The sequence below is a fragment of the Parambassis ranga genome, chromosome 5 (genome assembly GCF_900634625.1).
Source record: "Parambassis ranga chromosome 5, fParRan2.1, whole genome shotgun sequence".
NCBI classification, from domain to species: domain Eukaryota; kingdom Metazoa; phylum Chordata; class Actinopteri; family Ambassidae; genus Parambassis; species Parambassis ranga.
The window spans coordinates 42,501-55,977 of NC_041026.1; the positions used below are offsets into that span (position 1 = coordinate 42,501).

Consider the following 13,477-nt stretch of genomic DNA (forward strand, 5'->3'; position numbering starts at 1 on the left):
TCCCAGCTGCTTTCTATAAAGATGGCTCCCTCCTCAGCACTCAGCCTGCAGGTCACATGACCATCCTCCATGTTTCCAGCTCTGATGAAGGCCTCTACAGCTGTGACATCAGCGGTCATGGAGAGTCTCCACCCAGCTGGATCTCTGTCACAGGTGAGGAGCTCCACCTGTCTGTGTCTCTGCAGCAGGTCTCAACGTTCACAGAGTCACTCTGATGTTTGATCATTTCAGGGAGACCCACAACCACTCCCACAACTACAACCACTCCCTCAGCTCCGCCTCCTGTCTCCCTCCAGCTGGTGTTCAGAGTGGTCCTCCACCTGGTGGTGTTCTGTCCGTACCTCGTCTCCACTGTCCTCATGGTGTCTCTGTATGGACACAGAGGTAACACTCTGATCAATCACTGACCTGTCAATCAATCAATCAATAAACTAATCAATCTCTTGATTCATGTTCTTTCTGACCTGCTCTGACTGCAGGAAAAGACCTGCCCGTCTCCATGGAGACGGCCCCGCCCACCCTCACTGAGCTGGGATTGGATGATGAGCATGATGACGTCATCTCTGCTGTCACCACGGAGCATCAGTTCTGAGTCAGAGAGCTTTAGCGCCCCCTGCTGTGTGTCTGTGTGTAGTGGATATATCCACTGTGAGATGTCCTAACAGGGCCACCGTACAGAGGTCTGACTGGAACATCAGGACCTGTCCTCTGGTCTTCTCTTTGAGGACAGCTGGACATGTTTGTCTTCTTACAGAAACAGATGTGTGAATATTTCTACTTCCTGTCTCTGCAGAGGACCCACAATAAACGCTGCACTGAGCAGCTGCTGTGTGTTGGTGCTTCCTGTGTGTGTTTGTGTGTCTGTCGTTGATTTGAAGCACTTTTTATTCAGTTTGTGACCTTTAATTAAAATTTAATGAAAGTTTAGTAAAGTTTTTATTCAGTGATTCAATGAGGTAACTTGACTTGTATATGTTACTATGACACATACACATTCAAGCTTCTCTTGACTTCCTCGTATAAGCCGACAGTCCAGATGACACTTCCTAATAGAACAGGAACATGTCTCACAGGAACAGTCAGAGCTCCAACCTCACCCTGCTGCTGATCTTTAACTCGTATGACTGATGTTCTGAGAGTCAGTGCACATGTGCAGGGCGTCATTCAGGTGCTACACAAACAATAAGAAAGTAAGCCAAACTCTCATCACACCCAAATACTAACATAAAGCACTTGTGCAGTAAAGCCTCTGTCAGTGACCACTGTCTCTGGTTCATGTTTGGGGATCTGCCTCCTCCTCCTCTGTTTACTCTGCAGCTCGAGGTCTTTGGGCTCTGCTGCTTTATGTTTGTGTAAATGAGTTGTGTTTCCACAGCGGCAGGTCGCTTTCCGTCACACCTCTCAGTAGCCTTCTTCTTCTTCGTCTGTCGCTGTGAAATAACTCCAAACAGCGCTCCTCTTCCTCTCTGCTGTCTTCAGGACGCTAGCTGCACTACAGCCAATCAGGAGCTCCGTCTGCTCCGGCAGAGTGGAGGAGGAGGGGAGGGGCGGAGTGCGCCTGCGCACTGAGCAGAGTGATGGAGCAGCGCTGTCTGCACCACGAGTAAATAAAGTAAAGCTGCTGAAGGTATTAAGAGAAACTTCCACAGAAACATGTTGGGTATGGGTTGGCTGTAGCCTACTTTTGTTTTAAAGTATTTGACGGGTGGTTGATTGACTTTGTTTTATACATTACAGATGGATGTTCAGGCGAAGAAGCAGACGGTATTCACAAGTAGTTTGGTCACGCGGATGCCAGGTATTTTAAGCATGATTTAATAAAGTGTAAATGTTTTAAAAGAAAGTATTTGTTTTGTTGCAGAGCGTCGGGTTGATGGGCATCGCTGCTCTTGCCATTACATGCAAATTGTCGGTTTCTTTTCAGCCTTGTTCTTCCTTTGGGCTATTGTTCGCTGCAAAGTATGCAATAGCTTTGAGGTGGTGTCAGCTGATCTGCAGAAGCAGCTTCAGTTTCACATCATGTCACATCGCTGACACCAGACTGAGAGCGAATACCCTGCTGTGTCTAATCTTCTTTCTGCTATGCTCTTCTAAAAACCCATTCATTATATCTCTCATTTTCACTTAGACACTCTTCACTCTATGTTATGCTGGTAATTTGTCCCACTTGACATTTCTGCACTGTAACGCTGTTGTGATCCAAATTGTGAAATGTGCACCCCTGGACTTCATCATCTCTTCATCTTACCTTGTAATTCTCATTAATATATCTCCAGATATAACATTTAGATATGCATTTCATAATGTTCTTGACATTTATATCTACTGTGTCTCAAGCATAGTATTTATAGCTGTTTCTTGACAGCATTTAGAGGCTGCCATTTTTTTCTGTGTCCTCCAATTTGAGCATACTTTCCAGCAGCTCTAAGAACCAGGCTTTCTCTACGGATCTGGTACCACTGCATTTAGAAACTAAGTAAATAACACCTGATTCAACCCCACTGAAAATAAACATTGTTACTGAGTGTTTCCTTCAGGCAGAATGTATTTCTAAATGCATGTACAACACAATTCACTATAAGAGGTCCTCAGACAACCAGATATAAACATTATAGTGTCAATGCACAGCTTGTTTTTAAAACGTGTATGGTATAGGTATGTCTTAACGTTTTGTTAACAAGGACAACCTGTCTGTCACCCACATAAAATCTATCTATCTATCTAGATTTTTCATTGATTATATTTATTGGCCGACACTGCTGCCGTGTGGCGGGACCGAGTACTTCACCTGAAAAGGGCATAGGAACCTTTGATCTGAGGGTTTGTTTCCTATCGGACGGTAATATGTGACGGCACGGCTGTGACTGTAGCGGTCGCATGTTAAAAAGGTTTTTCTGTTTATATCTTAGATTACACGTAACGCCAGGTCGGCGGCGTGTTAGAATTTCTTAATGTTTGGTCTGAATATGTGTATGTTCTTTCACAGCACGTCTTCCTAACTTGTATATGTAACTGCGCCACTAAAGAGTGAGACATTTTTTTCAATTTTTTTATCAGCCCTGCTCTAACGCGTACGTACTTTTAGGTACCGACGTTTGTTTATTTGCTGACTTCTACAACACAGCTGCTCCGAATGGTTAAAATCATTATTTAGAGACGTTTAACGCCTTTAGTGTAGCTAGCTTCTCGGCTAACGCATTCTCCTTTAACACCAGACACAACCTGTCTAGTCCGTCCGGCAAGTGAGAACTGGGAGGTGCCTTTGGTTTAGTTTTACTTTCTTTCTTTTTTTTATTAATTTGTTTATTGTTATTTCGTTTTTTGTTTTCCCCCTAATCCGTACCTACCCTACTTCCATACGACCTGCCACAGTTGCAGTGTTCATAAAGTGAGGGGTGGACTTTTCTTTCATTCCGGGCGGCCGTTCTTTGGAAGTGGGGTAGTGGAGGTGGGCAAATTTATTTTGTTTGATTGCATTGATAATAGGCTTGTACAAAATCGTGACGTGTGCAATTAATCGTCAGAAAAACTGTCATCGATTAATATTTGCCACTTATCGATTACGGCGATTAGAGCCTCGTCATGATGACGCATTTTTGTGTGCGGCGTAGTCTCACCATCACCCGCGCACATGTGAGCCCACAATAACAATAATGGTGGAAGGCAGTGGTGTTCAGTTAAATAATGCGGAGCAGCACGTTCCTCGAACGAAGAAAGCGCAACGAGGACACAACACTACACTACAGCTGTATATAGTGCCGCGACATGCATTAGGTGAAGCGTGGAGCGTTGCCATAGTAACTGAATTTTTGCTCGTATCAAATGAATAAACTCCGATCTTTATTTAAGGACTCCACAGCAAGATAGGAAACATTACAACAGCGAAGTCTCCTCCAGCAGATATTGAAAGAATTCCACTCAGCTGAGAATCCGCGATACGTTTAGTCATCGTGCTGCTTACGACCAAACTAAGTGCTGGAAGAACGTAACGTAGGTTGATTTGCACAGACACACATTTGAATGTGAAACTGTCCGGTTTGTTTGTTTGTTTGTTTTTTCTGCTGCTGTTCTACAGTCTGAGTGAAAACATGCACTAGTCTGGGACATATTCAGTCACAGGTTCATTTGCACAGACACATTTTTTAACTTGAAATAATCACTGATGTGACTTTTCTGAACTTTGTTTGTCTATTTGTCTGTTTAATGTTAATGTTGACATGCTTTGTGACCTTAAGATAAAAACATTTGAAGGACAAAGTTACTTTAAATGTTTGCTTCATTATTATTTTGAAGCAGTTTGTGCCTCAATATTATCAATACATATTTCCATGGCTGGTTGGTGCCTAATCACCAGCTTAGCCTGTTAGAATGAAGTAGTTAACTTGACTGATGATTTGTCGGTATCATGCTAGAACACTGTGCCAATTTAGAGTCAAAAACATGTCAGTGCAACTGTCATCAATTAATCGTCAAATTAATCGTTATCGGCTAAATGCCACAATTAATCGTGATTAATTTTTTTGCCAATATCGCCCAACCCTAATTGATAAATTGATTTAATTAGACCCACCTTCTCATCATTTCTTCAGCTGGTCTCTGTTTCACACGAAGGACGGGTCAGGACTTCAGGGGTTAGATGTCTCTCCGCTGGCTGCTGCTCTTTGTGGCTCTGCTTTACTGTGAGGATGCAGGTGAGTCACTTCTGATTCTTTATGTCTTTAACGCAGTGGCGTAGGAAGCATTCAAAATGTGGGTGGTGAAAAAAAGTACATCAGTATATTATGAACTATAATATAATAATATGAAGTAGTTTCCTGTGGATTTTAACAGGTTGTTAAACTATTTTACCTACAGAAGGTAAAAGTAGTAGTCCCTCCATGGACCGCCACCATACTGTGGTGGAGGGGTTTGAGTGCCCAGATGATCCTAGGAGCTATGTTGTCGGGGGCTTAATGCCCCCAGCAGGGTCTCCCAAGGCAAACAGGTCCTGGGTGATGGGCCAGACTAAGAGCGGTCCAGATGCCCCTTATGAGGAAAAGAAAAGCAAGGACCGTGACGTCGCCCGGTATGGCGCAGCCGGGGCCCCACCCTGGAGCCAGGCCCGGGGTTGGGGCTCGAATGCGAGAGCCTGGTGGCCGGGCCTTTCCCCACGGGGCCCGGCCGGGCTTAGCCCGAAGGAGCGACGTGGGGCCGACCTCCCATGGGCCCACCACCTCCCATGGGCCCCCACCACCACCGTAAGGGGCCGGTGCAGAGTGGATTGGGTGGCAGTCGAAGGCGGGGGCCTCGGCGACCTGATCACTGGACACAGAAACTGGCTCTGGGGACATGGAATGTCACCTCGCTGGGGGGGAAGGAGCCTGAGCTTGTGCGGGAGGCCGAGCAGTACCGACTAGATATAGTCGGGCTCGCCTCCACGCACAGCTCGGGTTCTGGAACCCAACTCCTTGAGAGGGGTTGGACTCTCTTCTATTCTGGAGTTGCCCATGGTGAGAGGCGGCGGGCTGGTGTGGGCTTGCTTATAGCCCCACTGCTTAGCTGCCATGTGTTGGAGTTTCCCCAGTATGTGAGAGGGTCGCCTCCCTGCGCCTTCGGGTTGGGGAGAGGTCTCTCACTGTGGTTTCGGCGTATGCGCCGAACAGCAGTGTAGAGTACTTGACCTTCTTACAGTCTCTGGGAGGGGTGCTGGATGGCACCCCAACCGGGGACTCTGTCATCTTGCTGGGAGACTTCAACGCCCACGTGGGCAGTGACAGTAACACCTGGAGAGGCGTGATTGGGAGGAACGGCCTCCCCGATCTGAACCCGAGTGGTGTTTTGTTATTGGACTTCTGTGCTGGGCATGGTCTGTCCATAACGAACACCATGTTCGAGCACAAGGTTGTCCATCGGTGCACCTGGCACCAGGACACCCTTCGCCCAGATTCCTAGGGAGGCTGGAGACATTGAGTCGGAGTGGACCATGTTTTCCACCTCCATTGTCGATGCAGCCGTCCGAAGCTGCGGCCGCAGGGCCTCTGGTGCCTGTCGTGGCGGCAATCCCCGGACCCGGTGGTGGACACCGGAGGTCAGGGATGCCGTCAAGCTGAAGAAGGAGTCCTATCGGGCCTGGTTGGCTTGTGGGACTCCTGAAGCAGCTGATAGGTATAGGCAGGCCAAGCGTGCTGCAGCGAGGGCAGTTGTAGAGGCAAAAACTCGGGCCTGGGAGGAGTTCGGGGAGGCCATGGAGGAGGACTATCGGTCAGCCTCAAAGAGATTCTGGCAAACCGTCTGGCACCTCAGGAGGGGGAAGCAGCACCCTGCCAACACTGTATTCAGTGGAGGTGGGGAGCTGTTGACCTCGACTGAGGGGGTGGTTGGATGGTGGAAAGAGTACTTTGAGGGTCTCCTCAATCCCACCAACACGCCTTCTATTATGGAAGCGGAGGCTGATGACTCAGTGGTGGACTCGTTCATCACCTGTGCTGAAGTTGCCGAGGTAGTCAAAAAGCTCCCCGGCGGCAAGGCACCGGGGGTGGATGAGATTCGCCCTGGGTACCTTAAGTCTCTGGATGTTGTAGGGCTGTCTTGGTTGACACGCCTCTGCAACATCGCGTGGCAATCGGGGGCAGTGCCGCTGGACTGGCAGACCGGGGTGGTGGTCCCTCTTTTTAAAAAGGGGGACCGGAGGGTGTGCTCCAACTACAGGGGGATCACACTCCTCAGCCTCCCTGGGAAAGTCTATGCCAGGGTACTGGAGAGGAGAATTAGGCCTATAGTCAAACCTCGGATTAAGGAGGAGCAATGTGGTTTTCGTCCTGGCCGCGGAACGCTGGACCAGCTCTACACCCTCTGCAGGGTGCTGGAGGGTTCATGGGAGTTCGCCCAACCAGTCCACATGTGTTTTGTGGACTTGGAGAAGGCGTTCGACCGTGTCCCTCGCGGCATCTTGTGGGAGGTGCTCTGGGAGTATGGGGTCCGTGGCCCTCTGTTGAGGGCTGTTAGGTCCCTGTATGACCGGAGCAGGAGTTTGGTTCGCATTGCCGGCAGTAAGTCAGACCTGTTCCCAGTGCATGTTGGACTGTTGGCTGTTGGCTGCCCTTTGTCACCGGTTCTGTTCATAATTTTTATGGACAGAATTTCTAGGCGCAGCGAGGGACCGGAGGGGATCTGGTTCGGGAACCATAGGATTTCATCTCTGCTTTTTGCAGATGATGTTGTCCTGTTGGCTTCATCGAGCCGGGACCTCCAGTGTGCACTGGGACGGTTTGCAGCCGAGTGTGAAGCGGCTGGGATGAGAATCAGCACTTCCAAGTCTGAGGCCATGGTTCTCGACCGGAAAAAGGTAGTTTGTCCTCTCTGGGTGGGAGGAGAGCTCCTGCCCCAAGTGGAGGAGTTTGTGTATCTCGGGGTCTCGTTCACGAGTGAGGGAAAAATGGAGCGGGAGATTGACAGACGGATCGGTGCAGCCTCTGCAGTAATGCGGTCGCTGTACCGGTCTGTTGTGGTGAAGAAGGAGCTGAGCCGGAAGGCGAAGCTCTCGATTTACCAATCAATCTACGTTCCTACCCTCACCTATGGTCATGAGCTTTGGGTAGTGACCGAAAGAATGAGATCGCGAATACAGGCGGCCGAAATGAGTTTCCTTCGAAGGGTGGCTGGGCGCTCCCTTAGAGATAGGGTGAGAAGCTCAGTCACCCGAGAGGAGCTCGGAGTAGAGCCGCTGCTCCTCCACATCGAGAGGAGCCAGCTGAGGTGGCTCGGGCATCTGGTTCGGATGCCTCCTGGACGCCTCCCTGGGGAGGTGTTCCGGGCATGTCCCACTGGGAGGAGGCCCCGAGGAAGACCCAGGACGCGGTGGAGAGACTATGTCTCTCGGCTGGCCTGGGAACACCTCGGGATTCCCCCAGAGGAGCTGGAGGAAGTGTCTGGTGAGAGGGAAGTCTGGGTGTCCCTGCTTAGACTGCTGCCCCCGCGACCCGGCCCCGGATAAGCGGTGGAAGATGGAAGTAAACACTTAATGACTATTTCAGAGGCAGAAACTAATTCCAAGTGAAACAACAGTTTTGTCAAACATACTGGTGCTACTACACTAACAGCCTCCATATCTGAGGCCTTCTCTCATTTACAGAGACAGAAAACTGGCAAATCCCATAGAAAAATGAACCAAACTGCTTAATGCAGATAATACTGAAACACTAAAAATACTAACTTACAAAAAGTCTTTATCTTTATTTACTTATAAAACTGCTCAATTCACAACAAACCTTGTGGATGTGTTTATAATGATGCCTCATCTGCTGCATCAGTGTTTCCTGTTCATATAATGCTCCACTGTGTCCTGACGTCCATCACATGTGTTTTATTCTTGCTGATAAGAATAGGAGCAGGTGGCTGTGTGCACTGGCTATAGGCGAGGCTGAAGCTAGCAGGCTAACAGAAGCTAACCTGGCCTTATTACAATATGGGTTAATGCTGAAAACAACTCTAACTCTCCGTGTCTTTGTTAGAATCTCCTCATGTCCAGTGTGTCTGCGGAGGCAGCAGAAAAGGCAACAACATGTCGTCAGACAAATAAAACCGTCTACTGTAACTGAAGGTAAACAGCAGCTTCCTCCCAACTTTTCTAAGTTGATTTAACATCAACCTAACGTCGCCTGGGTCATGTGACAAACAGTCAGGCTTCAGCATGAGCTGGACTTTGTGGGATGACACTGACGTCACCTCCTCCAGCTTCGACCAGCACTGACAGTTCTCCTTGCGGTGTTTTACGCTCGCTCGAAGTAAGCCACTGGCTTTGTTAGGTCCGTTACTATAGTAACGGTATTGCAGCGCTGTGGTAACCAGGAAAACATGGAGTGGATTTCAGCAGTGAGGTTATTCTCTTATGAACCAAGTGGAACAGAGTTTTTCACGAGCAATCGGAACAGCGTTAGTGGAGTTTACTACTCCCTAAATGTGGGGGGGTCCAAACGGGCCGTTTTAAAATGTGGGGGGGCACGTCCCCCTCTGATATAATGGTAGCAACGCCTATGCTTTAACGTGTTTGTACACACATGATGTACTGTGTGACACAGCTCAGCTTTTATTAACTCTTTACACACATCCATGACACAAAGGAGACAAACAGGAAGTAGACGCCATCTTAGATGCGGCATTATGCTCAGTTTACTGAAATACAAATGAAAACAAATATTAGCTGTTTTGTACCAAACTTTCAGTCGATGACTGGAGGATTTCTAACACCACACAGAGGATGAAGGAGGACGTCTGTGACTCCCTGACTGGCTGCTGTGGATGTGTCAGTTTAACCCTTTAACCTCTCTGCTCTCATTCAGATGAACAGGTCACAGCTGAGACTGGACAGACTGTCACTCTGCCCTGTAGAGCTACAAAGAGGAACATCATCAGTGTTGTAGTGTGGAAAAGAGTTAATCTGGAGGAAGAAGGATACGTCCTGCTTTACAGGAACAAGCACTATGAATTAGACGAACAGCTTCCATCTTTTAAGGGTCGGGTGGAGCTGAAGGAGGGATGGAAGGAGGATGGAGACGTGTCTCTGATCCTGAAGAATGTGAGCACTGCTGACAGCGGGACATATGAGTGTCGAGTCAAACAGGAAGGAACAAAGACTGAACTTATCAACACCATCAGGCTGTCTGTGGTTCCATCAGGTGTGTGTGTGTGTGCAGCAGATGATGTCTGACAGCAGTGTGATGTTCTTCAGACTGATCACAGCTCTTTCTGCTCTGCAGGTCACAGAGGAGGACATGTTGGACTGATTGTTGGACTGGTTGTCGGAGTCCTCCTTGTTGCTCTAATTGCTGTTGTTGGTCTTATGATCTATAGAAGACGCCAGAAGAAGAGCAGCTCTCCTCCTCCAGACCAACCAAGCCATTCTGCAGACCCCCTCCTTGAATCTGGTCCTTAAAAAGAAGCTTGAGTTTTAACCCTCAGTGCCTCTAGCTGTGTTCAGAGTGTGTTACCTGCTGTGTGAGAGCTGCATCATATCTTCATCTTCAGGCTTGTTATGACATGTATCTGCATGTTCATGCTCAGCAGGTCAGTGTTGTGTCACTCTTCTTGTGATTGTTGCTGCTGTTGCTGTTGTTGGTTTTATGATCTATAGAAGACGCCAGATGAGGAGCAGCCCTCCTCCTCCTCCTCCTGATGAAGCAGTTAATGATCCACTGGTCTGAGTTGAAGCTCTTGGTGACATTTTCAGCAGCAGACCAACCAGAGCGTCTGTAGCCTTCACCTGTCATGTGACCCCTCCTTGAACTGCCTCCTTACCGTGGTGGAGGGTCTGAGAGCTCAGGATGCTGGGAGCTGAGCTGTCTGCAGCTCTGAGCTGCTGGTAGGGTCTCCCATGGCAGACTGGTCCCAGTGGATGAGCCACTGAGAGCAGTTCATTGATCAGTGATGTGCTCTTCTTACAAATGTGACTGTTGATGTTCGTTGATGATCATTGAGTGAGCAGGAAGAATAAGCCTTTGACTGAACTGTAAACTGATGGAGACCTGTGTACTGAGTCAGTATTTATAATTAAACAGGGCTCTAGACTAACTTTCAGCAGTGGCTGCACCGGAGAACCTGACTGGTTTTCTGAGCTGTGCTGCATCACAGTTAACACTGTGTTTTCCTTGTTTCTTAATCACATCAGGCCTTAACTAAACCTCTGTCTTTACTAGAAGGTTCTCTTCACCTCTCTCATCATCTTCAGTCAAACCAGTCAACGAGTCTGCCTGTCATCAATCCATACTGAGATCCAGTGAAACGTTTCCCTGTTTCCTTCCTTTCTCTGTATTTCCTGGCTGTCGCTCCTCACTTTACTCCTCTGCCCCTGTGTATTAAAAATAAATGATCTCAAAAAAATTATTACAATTCTACAATTATATACTCTCTGTCTAAAGCTGAGCTCCAGCTGATGGAACCTTGTCATTGTCAGAGGAGGAAAGCCCCTTGTAGCTGCTACTGTATGCAGATATCATATTGGCAGACTGCTGCAGTCAGAGTTAATCAGCCTTCACACAGGTCAAACGGTCAGACCTGTTGTTCAGTCCGTACATGTGTGTGTGCTGCAGTGGGAGGAGCTTTGCACACAGGTTTCTACTGAAGCATGAAAAAATCGAATCGAACTTTGTTCTTCTCACCTCAATTCTCGTGTGTGTAACAAGCTTTAGATGAGCCTGTGGACTCAGTGCTGATGAAGCTGTGTGTGCCCACCTGATACAACACACGTGCAATAATTCATATGTGCAATAATCCTGTACCATTTATGCTGCTGTGCAAATTTTGTACATAATTCCTTTACATTACTGCACTATATCACATGACCATCTATGCTGGTGCGCAATGTTTGTACATAATTCCTCTTATCTTTTATTTTTTTTACTGCACTATATTCTGTTTCTATTTTTGATTTTATTTAATTCTTGCTCTGACTGTCGGTGTTGTAGTGCTGCTGGTACCCAAAGGGATTAATAAAGTCTATTCTATTCTATTCTAAATGCTGTAGTGTGTCTCTGTGTGGAGGTGGAGCAGTGATCCTGCAGAGTCCTGTCCTCCCTGTGATGGAGGGAGACCCCGTCACTCTGACCTGTACAACAAGACCCCCTGCCTCCACCCTCCCAGCTGCTTTCTATAAAGATGGCTCCCTCCTCAGCACTCAGCCTGCAGGTCACATGACCATCCTCCATGTTTCCAGCTCTGATGAAGGCCTCTACAGCTGTGACATCAGCGGTCATGGAGAGTCTCCACCCAGCTGGATCTCTGTCACAGGTGAGGAGCTCCACCTTGATGTCTGCACTTATTTCATCCACATGTTCAGCTGAGCAGGTGGGACTCTCTCCACAGGAAGACCTCCAACCTGCCCCACCCTCCAGCTGGTGTTCAGACTCATGGCGTCTTTGTAGAAACAGTGTCTGTGGTTGAGTTCAAGCTCTTGTGACTGTTTTAATAAAGTGAGCTTTAATTAAATCAGTTTGTATTGATAGTTCAATTCAGTTTTATTTATATAGCGCATATTACAATCAGACATTGTCTCAAAGCGCTTCACAGGAACCCCCCTAAGAGCACTGTGGCAAGGAAAAACTCCCTTTAAGAGGAAGAAACCTTGAGCAGGATGAAGGAGAGAGAGAGAGAGGAGTAAACTTTTTGACTTTTCGAAGTATGAGTAGACCTAGGTTTAGGATTCATCTGAAGACTGGAGCGGTAGATTGCTGCCACTCCTCCGCGACCTGTAACTCTAGGAACATGACAGTTAATATACCAAGACGGAGTTGATTCATTTAAAGCAACATATTCTTCACCCTGTAACCAAGTCTCAGTGAGACAAAGTATATCAGTGTGATGATCAACAATTAAATCATTAACTAAGAGCAACTTAGAGTGTAGGGATCGTATGTTAAACAATCCACACCTGAGTGTTCTGTTACCTTGTTCTATGTGTTTGTGTGTGTTAGTGTGTATTTTTATGAGGTTATTATGATTAATATATCTTAACTTGTGTGCTTGATGAACTGTGGGAGGACGTGTGACCGTCACCACTTCAATAACATTATTAAGCTCAGTGTTTCTATGTGTATTTGTGTTTAATGTGTTTCTAACTGAGGGCGGCAGTCCTCCAGAAGCAGCAGAGAGGTGTGTAGGACAGCGACTCTGCCTCCTGGCTAGTGATTGATTGATCAACACTGACAGTAACATCACGTTTTATTGATCAGAGTCAGTTTGTGCTGTGAGTCCTTCAGCTGCAGCAGAGCGCTGCCCTCTACTGGCCACTGTTATGTTTGCACTTTATCATCACTTCATACCTTCATCCATTCATCATTAGGATGACCAAGAGTCAGCCAAGTACACCACGTTCATCACGCCCTTTGGTCGTTTCCACTTTAACTGCCTGCCCTTTGGCATTGCCTCAGCCTCTGAGCATTTCCAGTTTAGGATGGCAGAGGTTCTCAACGGGCTAGAGGGTGTGATCTGCCACATTGATGATGTGTTAGTGTGGGGAAAGGACCAAGAGCAACATGACAACAGACTTCATACTGTGCTGAGAACGCTGGAAAATGCGGGCATTACACTTAATGTGGACAAGTGTGAGCTGTCCAAGGGCAAGGTGGTCTTTTTGGGCCATATTCTCACATCTGAGGGCATACACCCTGACCCGAGAAAGACTGAGGCCATCACAGGTCACATGGTGAATCAGTTGGGGAGATTCATTCCACAGTTGGCAGACAAGAATAAGCCACTGCGAGACCTTCTGTCAAAGTGTTGAAGGAGGCACTGTCTTCACCTCCTACACTGGCCATGTATGACCCCAAACGCTATGCACAGGTGGAGAAGGAGGCTTTAGGGCTCACCTGGGTCTGTGAAAGATTTAAAGACTACCTTATAGGTAGGTCCTTCTGCCTGGAAACTGATCACTAACCTCTCCTGAGCTTGTTGGGAGCCCAAGCTCTAGACCGCCAAGAATTCAGCGTTTCAAGATGAGGTTGATGCG

The 13,477-nt window shown here is 47.6% G+C and overlaps 1 protein-coding gene across 2 annotated transcripts in view; it reads left to right on the plus strand.

Moving 5' to 3' along the window:
- Positions 1–227, plus strand: part of LOC114436585 (high affinity immunoglobulin epsilon receptor subunit alpha-like) — a 10,596-nt gene extending 10,369 nt beyond the window's left edge. For both annotated transcript variants that reach the window (XM_028406914.1, XM_028406915.1), the window contains one exon: positions 1–227. This exon is cut by the window's left edge and continues 93 nt beyond it. In XM_028406914.1, coding sequence (XP_028262715.1) covers positions 1–215 — 215 coding nt within the window. In that variant the 3' untranslated portion in view covers positions 216–227.
- Positions 228–13,477: the final 13,250 nt, after the last annotated feature.